The sequence below is a fragment of the Pundamilia nyererei genome, unplaced genomic scaffold, assembly GCF_000239375.1.
Source record: "Pundamilia nyererei isolate P.nyererei 1_Seehausen unplaced genomic scaffold, PunNye1.0 scaffold00255, whole genome shotgun sequence".
Classification (NCBI taxonomy): Eukaryota; Metazoa; Chordata; class Actinopteri; order Cichliformes; family Cichlidae; genus Pundamilia; species Pundamilia nyererei.
Genome location: NW_005187656.1, coordinates 664,813 through 682,914, shown reverse-complemented (window position 1 = coordinate 682,914; position 18,102 = coordinate 664,813). Strand labels below are relative to the sequence as shown.

The window sequence follows — 18,102 nt, the reverse complement described above, 5'->3', positions numbered from 1 at the left end:
GAGAATGCTTTTCTGTTGGCTGCTCTCTGTAAAATAGATTTGGGATGTTTTATGCCCTCAGATTTGTCTGGACAGCTGCAGGTCGTGGAGCAGGGTCTCTGGGAATCAGCAAACATCAGCGAGCCCGTGGTGCTGGGCTTTAATGCCGACATAACGACTGAGATAATCAAGATCAACAGCTACAACATGACCATGTTACTGCGGACCTCGCAAACTCCCCTTCGATCAGTAAGGCGTTTTAGCACCAAAGAAAAGCAGCTTGCTACGCTGCCAGCGTTCAGTGATGCCAGAATCAGACTGGAGGGTCTGAAGCGCTACCTCACAAGCAAGAATGAAAGTGCCGTAACAAATGCAGGAGCTCTTCCTCGCGGGCCTGTGCGTGACTTCCTCCAAGCTGAGTGGGATGATCTCATTGACTCGGTGTCCTTGCTCCTCTCACAGCTGCAGCAGCCTGTTCAGTATTCGCTGACCTTCGCGTCCCTCCTCAAGCTCACTGACTTGTCTGGCTTGGAGAGGAGGGCAGAGTTGCTCAGTGCATATCTGTGGCACCATGATGCTTCAGATCCACCTGGTGCTTATCGACTATCTGCTTTTAAAAACGCCAGAGGCCTGCTGGTGGCAATGATGAGAGAGGCTGCTCAAGTATATCGTAAATATATCACTGATATAATTCTACAGTTCCAGGTAAAGCATTCAAATAAAATTATAGTAAACACTTATTTCCTTACCACTAAACATGTTAGTAAGGATAATAAGCTCTGATGTTCTTGTCCACACAGGTTCTGTCTTACAGCACATACCCCATCTCACTTCCTCTGGATGCTGTGTATTTGTGTGGCCTGGAACTTAAAGGGGCATCATGGGATACACAACTGCAAGTCCTACAGGACACTGTCTCTCCTCAGTCTTGCTCAGTACCACTTCTTTGTGTTAAAGCTCAAGTCAGGAGCACGAACAGTTCCCATGATACAGCCCCCTGCAAAAGTTCATATTTAATGGATAACAGGAATGTTCACTGTGCAGCCGTCGTTCCCTTAACTACCCCTCAGGTACCAATCTACCACTGCCCACTCTATCTGGACGAAGGGTTGGAGAGTGGAAGCTCAGGACTGGCTGATGTTAACATTATCACAAAAGTCCCCCTTCATACCAAGCTAGATCCTCTTCTGTGTAGTTTGAGAAGGGTGAGACTAGTGAGTAGACTCTGACTGTACTCAGCTGCCTTATCTGCTGTTATTGTTAAATGAAATGATGCAAAGATTGTAGTATACAGTATGTCATGAGGACTGATGCTCCTGTGATTTTATGTGAACCTTCAAATAAATTTATAAATCCACTTTCATGTCTCTTCATTCTTGTTCTGAAAAAAAGAAAGAATTTAACAAACTTCTATAAAGTGATTATTTCAGCTCCACACTGTCTTCTCTTCTTTTGGATGACATTCCCTAAAATAGTTGAAAGTACTTTTCTGAATAAAATGTGACTCAATCTGTAGATGGCAGACGCACAAAAGTACACACAGTAGCCGTAAGCATAAAGATGTTTATGCCAGAATATTTATATGTATGCAACATGTAAAATGTTTCAGGTTTGGTTACTGATTACTAAGCAAATCCTTTCTTTTACTTTCTCTCTTTAGGTAACATGGACAGGCACCACTATGAAACATTTGAGAAATTTGTCAATAATACTTTTCTGCTACACCTTGACAATGGGAGGGCGTGAGTATTTCTGTTCTGTATGTGTTGCTCATATACTGGGCAGAGGTGCTGGTCAGACTGTAACTTTGACATAGCTGACTCTGGATCTGTCCTCTTTTGCAGATTTGGGCGTCACTCCAAAGATGAGCCTTCGATCTTAACTCCCTTAAAACAGTGCTGCAGGTACAAACCAGACCATCACATACATGTAGTGAATTACTTATACATCAGGTAAATATTCAGTTCAGTTTTATCTATATAGCACCAAATCACGCCAGCATTCACCTCATGGTGCTTTATATTGCAAGGATAAAGACTCTACAGTAATAGATTTACAATCAAGGCGACCCTTTATGAGCAAGCATTGGCAACAGTAGGGAGGAAAAACTACCCTTTAACAGGAAGAAACCTCCAGCAGAACCAGGCTCAGGGATGGGCAGCCAGCTGTCGTGGATGGTTGGGGTTGAATGGAGGGAGACAGAACAAAGTTCCTTGGCTTAGTTCAGAAAGTGTGAGAGAACAATCACATTGCACCTTAACCATCAGATGCTGTTCCTCTTTCTCTTTCTTCATCCTATTCTCTTACCCTGTCATTTGGCAATTTTGAAACATCCCAAAGTAACTTCCTTTTTCCATTTATCTTCTTTTTTAAAAACTTTGCTGTCTCTCCAGAATCCGTCGCTCCACTTGGCTACGCCTGCGTCTCCTGACTTTGCCTCAGTATCGATTAAGCGATGTTATGAGAGCGTCACTTTCTCGTGATCCCCTTCACAAGGTGGCCCCACTTCTGGCAGAGCCCCACCTTACGGCTTTAGATCGACGTTTGAAAACTGTCCTAGGAACTGTAAGTCGCTGTCAAAAAGAGCAGAAAAGAAATGACAACGGTGAAGACGTCTTCTATGAGGACACGGCCTCTCTGAAAGACGTGGCCGCTCCCTCTGGTTAGAGCAGTCTCACTTACCTGTCACATTATATCTGTTTATTTCATATATATTATATATATTTTATTTCATTTTATTTCATTCAGAGTTATAAAATATCATTTATAGGAGCTATATAATTTTAAAACTCACTTTGATTAGTAACTGTCAGACACATGATGATAAATCATTAACACGATGTAATGCAGTAGTATTGTCATAAATAGGATAACATTTTTCGGGGGCTAGCTAGTCAGTTCCCTGCAATATTATGTGTCCTTCTGCTCTGTGGGCCTGCCTGGTACTGGCTCTTTTTGTATGTGTGTTTTCAACACTTTTGGTACAAAACACCTAATGAAAAGACTTTCGTGTATTTGGTTTAGTGCAGCTATAGCATTAAGTACACCAAACAGTGACTCTGAGTGAATCTGAGCTTTAATTCAAGTTTTCGTCTACATTTAATGTTTTTTCTGTTTTTCTGGTTCTTAACTTGGTTTGTGTGAATAAAATGATTGCTAATAATTCCACTTGAAACTGTTTCAGCTTTATATAAAGAACTCACATGCACTGGCTGAAGATTCAGTGATGATTTAGTTTAGTTTTTTGAAAGGGAACTAACACGTTTCCTGGAAAAGTTCCGCTTATCAGATTGCATCCAAATGCAGACAAAATACACAACAGAAGAATGTAAAGGTCATTTCATGAAGTAAAAAGTCATGTGGGGCTGTGAAGAGTAGAGGGGAGCGACCAGAAAACATAGCAGACGTAAACAGCAAACAGAAACCAGGACAGAATAATTGGAAAGAAGAGAAGAAACTTAAAACAAAGTCTAAAGTGGAATACTTTTTTCTCTCTTAAGATTCAAGATTCTTTATTTGTCACGTGCATGGTTATACAGTGAAGTGTGACCTGATACGCTCCTCGACTGTGCAAAGAAAAAAGAGAGACAGACAGAACTTCATATACAGTGAATAAGTATATACAAGGAGGACATTATATGCGGCAAGTGGGTGAGTTATGTACATTATATAAATAGAAATAAAATAAGATAAAACAATCTGGAAATTTACAGCTTGTGTACATTGCGAGAGGAGGGTGTTAAAGTGTCTTGTGCTATAGCGAGGCCAGAAGGATTCAGGATGATGAGAATGAGCTAATGAGTCCTGTCTCAGTCACTTAAGGATGATGGGGGTGATTCAACACACGAATGGCCTGAGGATAAAAACTCCTCTTGAGCCTCTCTGTTCTTGTTCGGATGGTGCGAAACCTTCTGCCTGATTTCAGAAGCTGGAACAGTTCGTTGCTGCTCACTCTCTTCTACTCTTCTACTTCCACACATAAATGTCCCCATAGCACGAAAAATGTTTGCATTAAAACTTTTACTTCATTTTGTGAGCTAACTATATTTAAGTAATTTGTACCTTTGTAACACGGAAGTTTGTTTCTCGTCAGTCAAACAAACTGTGGCAGGATTTTCCCTCAGGTGTGAGGATACGTCACGGATGGTTAGGCAGCTGGCTGTCCTCCTTCTCCTTTCCTTTCAGGGCTCCAATCAATAATTTACCTTGCTCAGCCGTATCGATGTCAGCTACTCCCTTACCTCTTCTCTTACCCTTGCTCACTTGCTCTTTCCAGAAAAACTGCTGATGACATAAGGGTAAAAGAGCTCATTAACGAATGACTGAAAAAAAGGAGAAGGAACTGTCAGATAGGTGTTATTGGTCTTTGGGAAAACAGCAGAAGCAGTGGGAGGATAGGTGAAGGTGACTTTCTCCACCTTAAGACACTGATATACACGGGACAGTAAACTTCTGGGAATACAGACTTTTTACAGAAGTTTAGTTTTTTTCTGACCAGCTTTTTCTCATTTTATCGTTAAACCTGAAATCGATCAATATGTCTGGAGTCAGTAGTGATCAGCTGCACAAATCAACTTTATCTGTCTATTCGGTGAGTTTACATCATGTTTCTTTTGTTTTTGTTCATTGTGTTGAAACCTGGGGACCGGTATAGTATTCATTATTTAAAGAAGGATTTTATATATTTAAACTAGGCCGGGGCGCACTTGGAGGTGAGTATAAAAATACATTTTAGCGTTACGCTTCAAGTCACTGCTGAATTCACCTGGTGTGGTGCTCAGTTTGTATTTCGTGTGTTTCTGCAGAACTTGATGGAGCACTTCAACCCAGGCCTTCAGAAGCTCGTTGCTCTTGGAAACAGCTACATCAAGGCCTTTCAAGGTGAGCGAGGTTGTGAATGACTGAAAGGAGCAGTTACACTGTGGAGAATGTGGATTTTGTTGTTAGCACTAGTGTAGATGTTGGATCAGGATTGTACAGAGATGATTGAAGTAAAGTCTGCCCATGGAGACCCTAAGAAGGAGGCCACGAGCTGCAATTAAAATCCAAAAAATGTCACAGGATTGTAAATGTCTATCAAGGACCTACTCATTTGTAGAAGTTATTTGGTTAGGAAAAGATATAAAGAGATTTGTACATGTGAATATGAAAATATGATTTGATAAAAATAATCTCTATTTGATTGCTGACATTAAGCAGAATTTAAAACCTTTTTTTCTCCAGAGATGAGAGATTTTTTTGTGTGCATCACCTTTTATTTGCATGTCCGAGTTGTCCGACTTTTCCATTGTACATTTTCCAATCTTAATCACGTGTGTCACATTGCATAGTGCAAGCAGCATGCATCATTCATGCATCTCTGTGCCTGATAAAACAATTCAGGCTATCAGCCACAGGGCAGTGGGGCTGTGCCGTAAAACTATACCAAGTGGCACGAGGCTATTCTTAGACCAGAATCACATATCAAATAACACTGCCAGTCTTTTAAAAGTAATGAATAAAAGCAGAACTGTTCGACACAATAAGAAGCAGTTTAAGTGGTTGTGATGTTACTGTAGAGTTTATAGATTTGTCAGTTTGATTTGTCTAAATGTGAAAAGCTACATTTGTCTCTCGATGTCTGTATGTTGCAGCCTTAGGCGTTTGCAGTGAGGCCTATTTCAGCGCTGTGGCTAAGATGGGCGACCAGGCACTTCACACACTTTCATCTCGCTCCCTTGGTACGAGTGTGTGTATTTGTGACTCATTACTAAACAGGTTTCACCCTTGATTTATTGCTTTCATTAGAGAAGCATCGTTATCAAGAGTGCTCTACTGAGACACTGCACTTGCACAAACACAGTCTAGATTTTAAACCACACAAAGTAAATTTCAATTGTACTCTCCTTCTTTTCATACATATAGGCTACATATACGTGTGTGTGTGTATTTACTGATTTTTTTAGCTAGTGTGTGTGCACTATATTTTATGGAAGCTTTCCCTTTGTCATTAGAGATGTGTGTTATCATTCTTCAGCGGTAATTAGCTTTATGCTACTATTAAGACAGTGTTGGCTAGCATACATGTGGTTTCGGTAGGTTGGCTAACTGTGAAGGTCAGGGAACCACAGCGTGACCAGGAGCCCTATTGAGTGGCAGCCACTGAATTATAGATGAGGGCAGTCATTCAGCTCCACTCAGTTTATTAGCTCAACTGCAATCCTTGACAATAGACAAGGCCGGAGGCGCCCACAGTATATAGGGTTGGCTAACTTTCCACCATCGTAGCAACCGGACTCGTTCATGGCTCAAGTGGTTTTACACTGTGTTAAAGTTTTAGATCAAATTACTGACATTCCCAATAAGATTTCGCTTTCTTCAAATATTTTTCCGTACAGAATTGTTTTTTTTTCTTTGAACAGGGGATGTCCTGATCCAGATTTCAGAAACACAGAGGAGGCTCACTGCAGAGATGGAGGGAGTGGTTGGTACATTTCCTCAGTAAATGCTGATCCCTGCAGTCTTTAAAATACTACATACAGCAGTTCTACTTCTGTGAATTTAATTTTGTTTGCTTGAAAGTTTTTACCAAACTGAAAATAATGCTTGGTGGGTATTAAGCTATATTTGACAGAATAATAACCGCTATACATTATTTGTCAAATGATGAGTAAAAACAGCTACAATTAGTATTTTGCTTCAATGTAACTTCCCCAGTTTGTCCCCAGATCTTTGAATTTGTGACTTCAGCATTTATAGGATGCTAGTAAAAGCAGATTTCACTTCTTACAAACTGCTTCATCGAAGTTAGCTACATAAAGCCTCGAGGACACTAGTTTGTCCCTGTATGTTATTTTTCTTTTGACACTAAAACCCCTGTGCCTAATTGTGGTATGAATAATCAAAGCATGGCCTCTGATTACAAAGCTGGCCTGAGGAAGGAGCACATTTGCATTTAGATTTAGTCAAACAGCACAATGAACCTGATAATTAAAGCCTGTGTTTAAACAAGAGGACAGATGGTTCATCACTGTTCCAGTTGAATTCTTTCTTTCTGCTGCAGTTTCGATGGTTCCAGATAGAAGTGTTGCAAGCAATGGAGAAGAATATCAAGTTGGACGAGGAGTATATTGATGTGAGTGTAATGCATTGGGAAAGCTTACGTTTTTCTGCCTGTGAAATTAAGAAAACTTTCTGGACTATTTTAGGTTTTTTGGTTTATGGTAAATAAACCAAACTTTAACAATCCTACAGTGCGACTGTAATAGTTTCAAAATACTATTGCATTCATTTATTTTTTCTTTTTTAATTAACAAAGTACATTTTAAGCTTCCAAGCTTTGTTTCAAGTCAGATCAGCTTGAAATCATCAATAATTAGTAGTTACCCTAAAACTGTCTTAAAGTTGGAACGGGTTAAAAACACAGATGAATAAAGTTTTAAACAAACCCTGTAATCTGTGACAGGAACAGGCCATATTCTTCTCAAGATTTACTTTTAACAAATTTCCTATGTGTGGGACTAATAAGGTTCTCTTATCTTATCTTTAAAAATCACTCCACGTAATTCTTTGAGTGAAAACGGAGCTTCTGGTTCTTTTGTCAGCAATTTCATCTTTGGACTTAATTAGAATAAGAAACAGAGGAGTGCTGCATCGCCAGCAGCACAAGCAGGTGAGAGGACAAAGATGGAGAGCGGTTGACCAGCACTAGGATAAACATGACCTGCTAAGCCTCTTACAATTTTTGTATAGTTTGCAAATAAACTTTTTTTGTGCCGCAGGGCAGTCGCAGAGTGTACGAGCTGGAAGTAAGAAACCAAGCGGAGGCTTTGGAGAAGCAGCTCAGACGGGGAACCTACAGAGACTCTCTGGTAGTTACACAAACATACATAGAAAAATATTATGTGTTGACATTATGCACATTCATATTAATGCACACACAAATACACACACACAGTCCAGTAATACACCTTGTGAGTGTATCATTGTAGGTGCATGCCCTCATGTTCATTGTTCCCTGTGCGTGCGGTTTTAGGAGAACAGTGAATACATGCTGTACCTGCGGCAGAGCCATCAGGAGATCTTAAAGGAGGAGGAGAGGAGGTATCGCTTCTTGGCAGAGAAACACTGTGGCCTCACTCAGTCACTGCTGTTCCTAATTAACAAGGTATTCATACACACTGGCCAACCTACACAGTAGAGTTGATTAACCCTGAGCAGCATCTGTGTGAGATTAAGGTAAAATGGTATTATCTTACTTTTGCCATAATTTATTCAGTACTAGTGCGCTCTTTGAGCTACAAGTGCACTTGTTGCTAAATGTAATGGTGTAACTGGTCAGATCTGTTGATTCAAATGCAAGGAAATCAGAAAAATCGAGTTTAAGCAGGAAAAATAAATGTTGTAAATCTGGGAGATTACGGTGTCGGTGTGAAAAGCTCCATTAATAGGTGGTTCCCAAAAAAAAAGTTTAACATATGAAATTTTTTCTAAAATTTTACGTGTTCAGTATGTAAAGGCCTTAAATCTTTTATTTTTAGGTGACATGATGATGGGTCAGTTTAGTCACCAGTAACCTTGTAACCTGCTGAAAGGCACATTACATACTTTTTAAAGAAATACTCACTACAATCTGCTCTGCAAAACAAGGAACAAAAAACATGTTAGATATAATACAGAAATACAAAATTTTGCTTAATTTATATTTTCTTTTACATTCATCAGAAAAAAGCTGATGAATGTATTATTATGTAATACAAGTTTCCTTTGAAAGAAAACTTTTGCAGCCTTCAATATAGCCGGTACACTGAACAATAACTAGTTTTTATAACATTTTGAATATATAATTACTGTCCTGACTGATAAGCTGCATTTCCCACTTCATGGTAGTAGATGGAGCTTAGTATTCTGTGTATCAGCTACATCAGCTGCAATCCATCATGTTGTGAAGGGAAGGCCGACTGCAGCCATCAGCCATGAGCTTGGAGTGCTTTTTCCACCAAGACACTGAACTGCCCAGCCTTTTTATCCCAGTCATGTGGGACCTTGCCAATATCTTGTTCATCTGATGAAACTCACTTCTCAGTGTCATGTGTCTTATTTACTGAAGCAATATGTCTTAGACCGAAACCTAGAAAAACACATTAAGACAATAACAAAATCAGCTTACTATCACCTCAAGAATGATTCAAGGATAAAAGATCTGATGTCTCAACAGGACCTGGAAAAACTAGTCCATGCATTCATCTTTAGTAGGCTTGATTACTGTAACAGCATCTTTACAGGTCTACCTAAAAAAATCAGTCAGACAACTACAGCTCATTCAGAACTGCTGCTCGAGTCCTCACTAAGACCAAAAAAGTGGACCACATCAGTCCAGCTCTGAGGTCTTTACACTGGCTGCCTGTCCGTCAGAGGATAGACTTTAAAGTTCTGATGCTGGCCTATAAAGCTCTGAATGGTTTAGGACCAAAATACATCAGTGACCTCCTGACCCAGTATGAACCATCCAGATCCCTCAGCTCATCTGGATCTGGTCTTTTATCAGTTCCCAGAGTCAGAACCAGACACGGAGAAGCTGCATTCAGCTTTTATGCTCCTTATATCTGGAACAAACTCCCAGAAAGCCTCAGATCAGCTGAAAAACTCAGTTTATTTAAATCCAGGTTGAAGACTCACCTGTTCTCAGCTGCATTTGAATAAAGCACCAAATCCGCACTTAAGCTTAAATTTCAAAACTTACATTTTAACTACTGATTTTATTTACTGTTCTGATTTTATCTGTTTTGATTTTTGATCTTATATACCGTTTTGTTTGTTTGTTTGTTAGTTAGTTAGTTAGTTTGTTTTTAATCAATTTTAAATCATGCTTTTTATTTGTTTTTGTTTCTAATGTCTCTGTAAAGCACTTTGAATCACCTTGTTGTTGAATTGTGCTACACAAATAAACTTGCCTTGCCTAGTCATGTTGCTGAATGATCAAACTGAGATGGAATGAGGCGCTCACGTCTAATCCGTTTTCAGACTGGTGCATCTCTCCAGCAGAAGGCAGACGGATGGAAGGAGAAAGTGAATGACACCAGAGTCTCCAGATCTCGAACACCCACCCATTCAGACCAAGAGGCACAGGTACCAGCACTTTATCAGGTTTACTCATTTTTTTTTAGCCAGTAGGAACATTACACATGAGTATGCCACGCACTATAAAACAAGGTACAGTGGCTGTGGTTTCTCAGCGAAACACTGCACACTCTGCTGCGTTTGAATTTGTGGAAACATAGGAACAGAAACCAAGTCAAGTCTCACCGTCTTATTTTTCTTATAGTTCAATAAATAAACCAAAGTCTATTTAAAATAATTTATGTTAAATTCACTTAATAAGTGGCATCTGTTATGTTTACTAGCATCCCCAGTCTAGTTCAGCAGCTGTATTTGTATTCTCATGTGTCTGTTCTCTGCTAATAATGTACTATTTGTGCTGTAAAGGTTGCTTAGTCCATCATCTACAGCTGAAGTGCTTCACAGCGAGTGTAAGCACATATTTGCTTGGTTTATTTGTACAACATGGTGTTTAGTTTTTCCAGCATTAGTCTCTGTGGTTCTTTAGAAATCTTGACACTAAATCAAGCACCAGCACCAGATTGTTTATTTATAATCGTAATATTCCTGCTGAAAGCAAACCTTTCTATGCCAGACTTCAAATAAAAAAATCAGATCAGTGGGATCTGTATTCTGTGTCTGCTCAGCTGCGAGGTTCAGTGAGCTCCCTGCTGCAGACGGTAGCCAGAGATGAGGATATGTCCTGGGCCAGGCGGGAGCAGCAGGCACTGGGCAGAGTCCCTTCTAGAGGTGGGAGGTGTGCTGTTCTAATTATAAGAGCTGTATATTAATATGTGATTATTTGATAACCTTTGATGCCAGAGAAGATTAGAAGTATTAATTTTTGCTTGTTTATATGCATTCATTCATGCATGCCTAAAATATTCCTATTAATATTCTTTTAATCTTTTACTCCTCTCTGTTTCTCCTTCATCTTTCCTCTCCCTCCAGCACCGTCTCCCCTCCCCAGCCGCTCTCGCTCCAGTTCAGTGGGGGAATCTTTAGGCCTGGGAGGAGGGAGAGTCATGAGAGCGCTGGTTTCTCATCCCTCCTCATCCAACCCAAAGCTCCTGCCTTTCAACAGGGGCGAGACTGTCATCGTCCTGGTCCAGGAGCCACGCAACGGGTGGCTGTATGGGCGCACTGACAGCAGCCTGCGGTGGGAAATAAACATTTACGTGCATGCGCCGTTTTTGAAATGCTCCGTCTTTACAGTGTTCAGTTATCATCTGCACCCAATCTTAAAATTGATGGCCTTATAAAAAAAAGTCTCTCACAGAGTTTTTCCAATAAAAGGGTAAAGATGTCAACCTTTTACCACTTTGAGCTCCTAGATCAAGTCACAAATTTGTTTTGCTCATGATACTATTTAAAAAAAATTAATACAATTATTTCTGTAAAACTAAATAATAGTAACTCAAAAGACCAGAAACCAGTAAAACAAACAGAAACTCTGTTATTGTGGCACATCACATCCGTCTCTCATGAAATCTCCCTCAGGGTTCCCCAGATTATCAGCTTTGGGTTAGTTCGCATCATCGTGCGATGCTAAGCCCGAACCATCTAACCATCAGTGTTAGGATTATGAGGGAAAAGATTATTATGTGGGAAAAGGTTGAGAACCTGTGATTTAAAGGATTGCTCTTGTGTTTGGTTGACAGACTACACGAGCGCTGAAAAAAACACAAGACTGAGAATTACAGAGTCTGTTGCTGGAATTAGTTTTTTGATTTATGTAAAGACAGGAAGACACATGATGTTTAATTTTCTGTCTTTTCTCCTCCAGTCAGGGCTGGTTCCCTGCTGCGTACGTGGCCCCTATTGAGGATTTCTCCAATAATTTAGCAACAAGGTAGGAGACAGATACTAATCTCAAATCTGTATGCCAAAATGTTCTTTCTCTGGCATGACACTGGACACCAAGAAAAAAAGATATTGGGGCAAACCACAGGATCTAATCTGTATGATATGTGAATATTTAGGTTGCTGCTCTGGGAGAAGATGTTATTATTTTTGTCTGTGAAGGTTCTCAGTCATCCAGGTCATTGTAGTCAAAGGAGCTTGCAAAGAAAAGCGTCTGGACTTCTTTAAGTTACTTGAAGACGTTTCACCTCTCATCCGAGAAGCTTCTTCAGTTCTAAGGTCAAATGGTGGAGAGTCCCAGATATAAACCTAGTGGGAGTATCCCCCCCCAGAGGGACAAAAGGACCCCCTGATGATCCTCTAATCGCCTGAGCCAAGGTGGGAAACTGGGCGTGGGTCCCAATCAGCCAGAGTTTCGGGTGTGTTCATTGTGAAACCTGGCCCCACCTTATCATGCGAATTCCTGAGATCAGATGGCCCAGGATGTGAGTGGGCGTTAAGGCGTCTGGGAAGGGATCTCAAAACTGGATTATAGATGGCAGAGAGTTGGTGTCGTAAACCACCGCCTCTGTTCAAAGATGGTCGCTCACAGTGGACATAGATGGCTTCTTTCACTCCTCTTTCTTCCTCTCCACCATTTGACCTTAGAACTGAAGAAGCTTCTCAGATGAGAGGTGAAACGTCTTCAAGCAACTTAAAGAAGTCCAGACGCTTTTCTTTGCAAGCTCCTTTGACATGTTGTTATTTTGTTATCCTTTAGTAAAATATTCCAGATATTTGTCCCACTATGAATCACTTAAAAGATTCTGCTCCTTTTGCCCCAACAGTGGCAGTTCTCTAAGAAGTCACAGTATGAACAATCTGAATGACAGTGACACCTACGCCGACCAGTCAGAGAGCAAGAGTTACGGAGACGTCCCACCCCCGGCCACACCCAATCGTAGAGCCTCCGTGGACTTCAGGCCTATCTCTCCACTCCCTGAGAAGAAGGGAGAAGAGGCATTGGAGACGAAGCCGAGTCAAACAAGGAGCTACAATGAACATCCACTTCCTCCCCCACCGCCTCCCCCTCCACCAATTCAGAGTGCAAGGAGGAGTTCAGGAGATTTTCGGCCCATTTCTCCCCTACCTGACAGAAAGGGTGGATCAGCATCTGACGTCCAGGTGCTACATGTTTGACTTTAATGAAAATTGTCTCTTTAACACAGAAAAATATGCAACACTTCAGTGCTAAGTGTGGATTTGTATTCATTTATTTATTTGTATTTTTTGTAGGCATTGTCACCACATGGACCCCCTGAAAACCCACTATTTCCCAGGTAATTAGACATGGATTATGTATGCATTTATGGATTATTGTTATGTATTGTTCTGGAAAAAAAAACGCCAGTTTAGCACTGCTTTGCCAATATACCATGATCCAATATGTATGAATCCTATGAATTGTCTTCCCAGAAAACTAGATTACACTTGAGAATCTGCAAGAAACATCTTTTTGAATCCCAATTCCCACTGCAAACAATAAACCCCGATCAAAGTTTACTTGAAACAAAGACCTCCACAGAGTGCTCATTGCACACTGTCAAAATGTACCACCCTCAGGCTGTGGTGTGATGTTAGTGTCTAAACCTAGAGTGTGTGCACCTCTGTCTGAGTGGTTTATTGGAATTGGCAGAAAGCAGTTGAGTGCATGTGGTGTTGTATATCATTTTCCATCATCCTCTCATTTCAGAGGCACAAACCCATTCGCCACGGTAAAGCTTCGTCCCACGACGACCAATGACAGATCTGCTCCTCAGATCCATTAATCCATCGGCACTCGTGCATGCAGGGTTTGTTACTGATGCTGTGAGATCAGGTTGTGGAGGCAGGACATACATTTTTGTTAGTGAATGACGTGACATGTCTGAAATGTGAATGCTCTGAGTGAAATGGCCAGAAGGTTTGTACTGTTTTAAGATAACGTATCTCCCATACCAAAGAAGATACTGTAATACACATCGATTAATCAAATATTAAAACCATTGAGTTGATCATAGCATTAATTCAGACAGGCCACAAAGACAAGCTGAGCTGAGCAGTCTCAGCCCACATTAGCTCATCGACATCCCTTTCATAATTTTATATAAGGAACACTGATTAACCTTTGAGTGACTAATTTTTAGTTGTAAAAACTTCCTACTATGAACTTATCAATCCACAGTTATGGTAAATTGTAAGGTTTTATATATCAGGACAGAGTAAAACTAATCTGGACCTTTCTAGGTTTTAAAACTAGCTAAATGCAGCCCAGTTGAACTACAAAACATGACATATTACTCTGTGTCATAATTTCTTTAACAAAAATTAAGCAAAGCTACAGAAAAATGTGAAAAACTAAGCACATAGGTACTTTAATTAAAAGAGTATGTAGCAGCTAGTCGCTGCTGGTCAGATTGACTTGATTAACTAATCATCAGCTGGTGTTACCACCACTATATAGCAGAACACAATGCTACAAACCTCTTAGGAGGGGATGCCCCAGGAAATTCACCCCAAAGTCAGACTTTGCAGAGCTCACACAATTACCAAAAAGCACAGAGCTACATCTACAAGCCTCAGTTAGCATGCTAAATTGTAAAGTTCTTGACAGTACAATTAGAAAAAGACTGGACAGATATGGCTTATATAGAATGGTTGCCAGAAGAAAGCCTCTTCTCTCTAAAAATAAAATATTGCAGCAGAGCTTAGATATGCAAAGTTACATCTGCACAAGACTCAAGACTTTGGGAACAACGAGTGGAGGTGGTTGACCATAATGCACAGCAGTAGGTTTGGAGAAAACCAAACAGCATATCGACACAAAACCCTCCTACCAACGGCACAGTGGTGACGGAGTGATGCTTTGGGCTTGTTTTGCAGCCACAGGACCTGGAAACCTTACAGTCAACCTTGAACTCCTCAGTCAAAGCACAGACCTCAACCCGAAATTCTGCGATCGGACCTTCAGAGAACTATGCATAAATTAAAGCTCACAAATCTCAATAAACTCAGGCAGTGTTACAAAGAAGAGTGGATCAAAGTTCCTCCACAACAATGTTGGCTGATAATGTCACACAATTACTTCACGCTGCTAAAGGTGGTTCTATGGAATCATGTGATGTGCTTTGTTTTCAGACACTGCTTCAGTATTTTGGTTTAGTTTTTGTTACATAAATAATAGAAAGGTGTAATATGTCATGTTTTGTTACACATGACGAACTGTACTTATTTTATGTTAAAACCTACAAAGGACCAGAAGAGTTTTGCTGCAGGCTTGCAAGCCACTTTGCAACCCGTCTCCACCCCATGGCCTTCTTTCTGTCTGTATCTCTTGTTATTAATGTTCACTCTGTTCTGTACCAGGATCCTGTTGCTCCATAGTGATGTGACGCCAAATATAAATTGCTACAATGTCCAAATCAGCCATCCTCCCTGACTGAACTAAACTAAAATGGTTATTTTAACAAACCTTTGTACAGCAATTTGAGTTTGTATGTTAATATTTGTTTGAGTCTGTTGGTAAAAATATTCAGAGAATATTTAAACATTTTTGGAAGTATGCTTGTTGCCAGAAATTTGAAGAAAACACTGATGCTGCGCTGTTTTCTACAGCATTTTATTCATGTGTCAGCACCACGTCTTCAGTCTCTTTACTATGAAACCTGGCTGTTGGCAAAATATTTATATGTGTGTGTGAGCAAGCAACCTGAGAAAGTAGGCATGTTTCCCAAAATGTTAAGCTTAAGCTCTCCACCATCCCAGTGATTGACCTGTTTTGCGATGTTCAGTGTGTTGTATTTGTGTGAGTTCAATGTTGTGTGTTCACTGCGAGTAACAATAAGTAAAGAGACACCTCACGTCAAGTTTTCTTTTTTATTATCATTTCATACTGAGATCTTTTCTCTCTTCACAGCTCTCCTTATATGATTTTATTTACTACATGATCTGATCAGAGGCAGGGGGTGGAGGAGGTGGAGAAGGAGGAGGTGGTTGAGGTGAGGGAGGTGAATGAAGGTGGATAAAGAGGAGGAGTGGGAGGAAAGTGCACTGACATGTGAACATCTAGAAATAAAACCAGTCAAGACACAATGCAGGAAGGAAATTAAGATTTAAGGAGTCTTGAGAACATCTACACCATCTACAACACTAGTACCACCTTTTTTGACCACAGACTATCCTCGCGAAATCATTAAGAATGCTTCTGAAATCCATACAGCATGTGTGGTTAAATATATATATATATCTATCTATATATATAAAAAGAAAAATGAAAAGTGAAACTGGTGCCTGTTATGCCTGTATGTTCCTCCTCAGGTGGACTCCCTGTTGGCCTGTTTTTGGTAGTGTTTTGCAGAGAGCAGGCCTGGTCTGACTCCGTGTGAGGGGTCCAGAGCGAGGAAAGGGAGGAAGAGTTTGAAGGTCGCAGTTACAAAATGTGGATGCAGGGACAAAGAGGAGCAGGAAGAACAAGAGGGGAGTTCAGCTTTCCCCTACTCATGCACTAAGGCTTCAAACTCTGAAAAAAAAGAGAGCAAAACAAAAATGTAAATGCGCAGTGAAACATTGTCACCATATTCAGTTAAACACCAACAAGAAACTGATCCAAGTATTTCATGGTGTCTGGAACCTTGAACTGTGTTTTTCCTCTGGACCAAAGCTTCTATATCATAAAACAAATCTTTCACCTTTAATACATCAACAGGCCACACTGTTGCTCCGGTTTTCTGCAAAGCAAGTTATCTAACATTTCTCACTCACCCATTCATTCTTGCACTTTTTTATGCCCAATTGCTTTCTATTTAACATTCACACGCTAATGTACACATCAGGAGGTTCACTATCTGGCCCAGCCACACTTTGGTGTATTTTATGGGATTCCTTATACACCAAGCACAAGCATTCATTCCACCTGTCATCCCTTGAAGTCGCTGAATGGTGTTACCATAGCTAACATTTCAGATATTGTGTTTTTATGATTATGTTAAAAAAAGATCAATTGGCAGATTTAGTTTATGACATGTTTATTCCAGTAAACAAATCAGATATTTAAAAGTTGGTGTTAGCTTGCACAAGTGACATTACATTTTTTTTTCTCAGTGTGTCTTTTCTTGCAAACTTGCAAATTTGCTTCGGTCATATTCAGTTTTTCACTAGATGTGAACAATAAGAATCAAGTATTAGAAACATTTTGGTAAAATCTGAAAAATCCCACACAACATACAGCATTTGTGGAAGTGCAGAAAGCCTACTTGCTAGCTCTCCTCCCACCCCGTCCTCATCCTACTCTCATCACCTCTTTGTATCTTTTTGAAGAATAAACTGAAAACATTTTGACACCTTTCTCTTACCATCAATGCCGATCTTGCCATCTCCATCTTTGTCTGCAGCTGTGAGAAATGCTTTAGTCTCAGCGTCAGTCAGATCTCTGCCATCCTTGGAAAAGCCCTTCAGTACAAACCTGAGAAAAGTGCAGGTTGATGCAGAAAGTGGGTCACTGTAGGGCAGCTTTAAGGAACATGTGACATCAGCGTTATATTGCAGAGCTGTATCTTTCATCATGTCTGCTTTTAGCGTGTTTTTGCATCTGTTTGAGTTTCTTACTTTAGCTCTTCTTCTTCTATAAATCCGCTACCATCCACATCCAGAACCTGAAAGACCTTCTTGACGTTTTCAGCCGACATGGCCTTCATTCCCACCATTTCAAAGAACTTTTTAGGGTCAAATGTTTCTGCTACAAAAGACAAAGCAAAGATAAAAGATTTTATTACATCAACTCCATGTGCACAGATTTTTTTTAAAAACTGATTTTTTATGGGTCAGCAAAAAATTTAAGGCCAACTTTTGGCACTTTGCAGCGCTGCTGAGAATAACACAGAGTCTCTACAGCAGTTACTGACCTGCGAAGGCATCAAGAGCTTTCTTGATCTCCTCAGGTTTTAGCAGATCTGTCATAACCATTTTGTTTCCTGGAGAGAGAGACAGAGAGGACATGAAAGGCACAAAGTTTGGTATTGCATTTCAAAGAGGTGAGTGAGCAGCAGCTCTGCAGCTGAGCTGATGTGATACGAAAGCTGAAAGTAAAATCTAACTCGTTATGTGCACATGTGTTTGGAAATGTATTTTTAGTTAGACAGATGTTGCATTTTACAGAACAGTAAATTA

At 40.2% G+C, this 18,102-nt stretch overlaps 4 protein-coding genes across 6 annotated transcripts in view; 3 read left to right on the top strand and 1 right to left on the bottom strand.

Moving 5' to 3' along the window:
* Positions 1-1,336, top strand: part of dnhd1 (dynein heavy chain domain 1) — a 24,290-nt gene extending 22,954 nt beyond the window's left edge. The window contains exons 42-43 of the mRNA XM_005749826.1: positions 62-684; positions 780-1,336. Coding sequence (XP_005749883.1) covers positions 62-684; positions 780-1,208 — 1,052 coding nt within the window. The 3' untranslated portion in view covers positions 1,209-1,336. The remainder of the gene's footprint in view (positions 1-61; positions 685-779) is intronic.
* Positions 1-2,655, top strand: part of fam20cl (family with sequence similarity 20 member C, like) — a 35,101-nt gene extending 32,446 nt beyond the window's left edge. For both annotated transcript variants that reach the window (XM_005749820.1, XM_005749821.1), the window contains exons 9-11: positions 1,640-1,721; positions 1,824-1,883; positions 2,373-2,655. In XM_005749820.1, the coding sequence (XP_005749877.1) occupies positions 1,640-1,721; positions 1,824-1,883; positions 2,373-2,646 (416 nt within the window). In that variant the 3' untranslated portion in view covers positions 2,647-2,655. The remainder of the gene's footprint in view (positions 1-1,639; positions 1,722-1,823; positions 1,884-2,372) is intronic.
* Positions 2,656-4,516: 1,861 nt separating this feature from the next.
* Positions 4,517-13,727, top strand: baiap2l2b (BAR/IMD domain containing adaptor protein 2 like 2b). Its single transcript, XM_005749832.1, has 14 exons — positions 4,517-4,570; positions 4,785-4,860; positions 5,613-5,699; positions 6,381-6,442; positions 7,022-7,093; positions 7,740-7,829; positions 7,994-8,125; positions 9,982-10,086; positions 10,704-10,806; positions 11,008-11,215; positions 11,843-11,908; positions 12,753-13,083; positions 13,195-13,238; positions 13,652-13,727. The coding sequence occupies exons 1-14, from the start codon at positions 4,517-4,519 to the stop codon at positions 13,725-13,727; spliced, it is 1,506 nt and encodes a 501-aa protein (XP_005749889.1).
* A 2,074-nt stretch (positions 13,728-15,801) lies between these two features.
* Positions 15,802-18,102, bottom strand: part of pvalb7 (parvalbumin 7) — a 44,336-nt gene continuing 42,035 nt past the window's right edge. For both annotated transcript variants that reach the window (XM_005749817.2, XM_005749818.2), the window contains exons 2-5: positions 17,838-17,906; positions 17,542-17,671; positions 17,289-17,398; positions 15,802-16,456 (exon numbers count right to left, since the gene is read on the bottom strand). In XM_005749817.2, the coding sequence (XP_005749874.1) occupies positions 16,431-16,456; positions 17,289-17,398; positions 17,542-17,671; positions 17,838-17,906 (335 nt within the window). In that variant the 3' untranslated portion in view covers positions 15,802-16,430. The remainder of the gene's footprint in view (positions 16,457-17,288; positions 17,399-17,541; positions 17,672-17,837; positions 17,907-18,102) is intronic.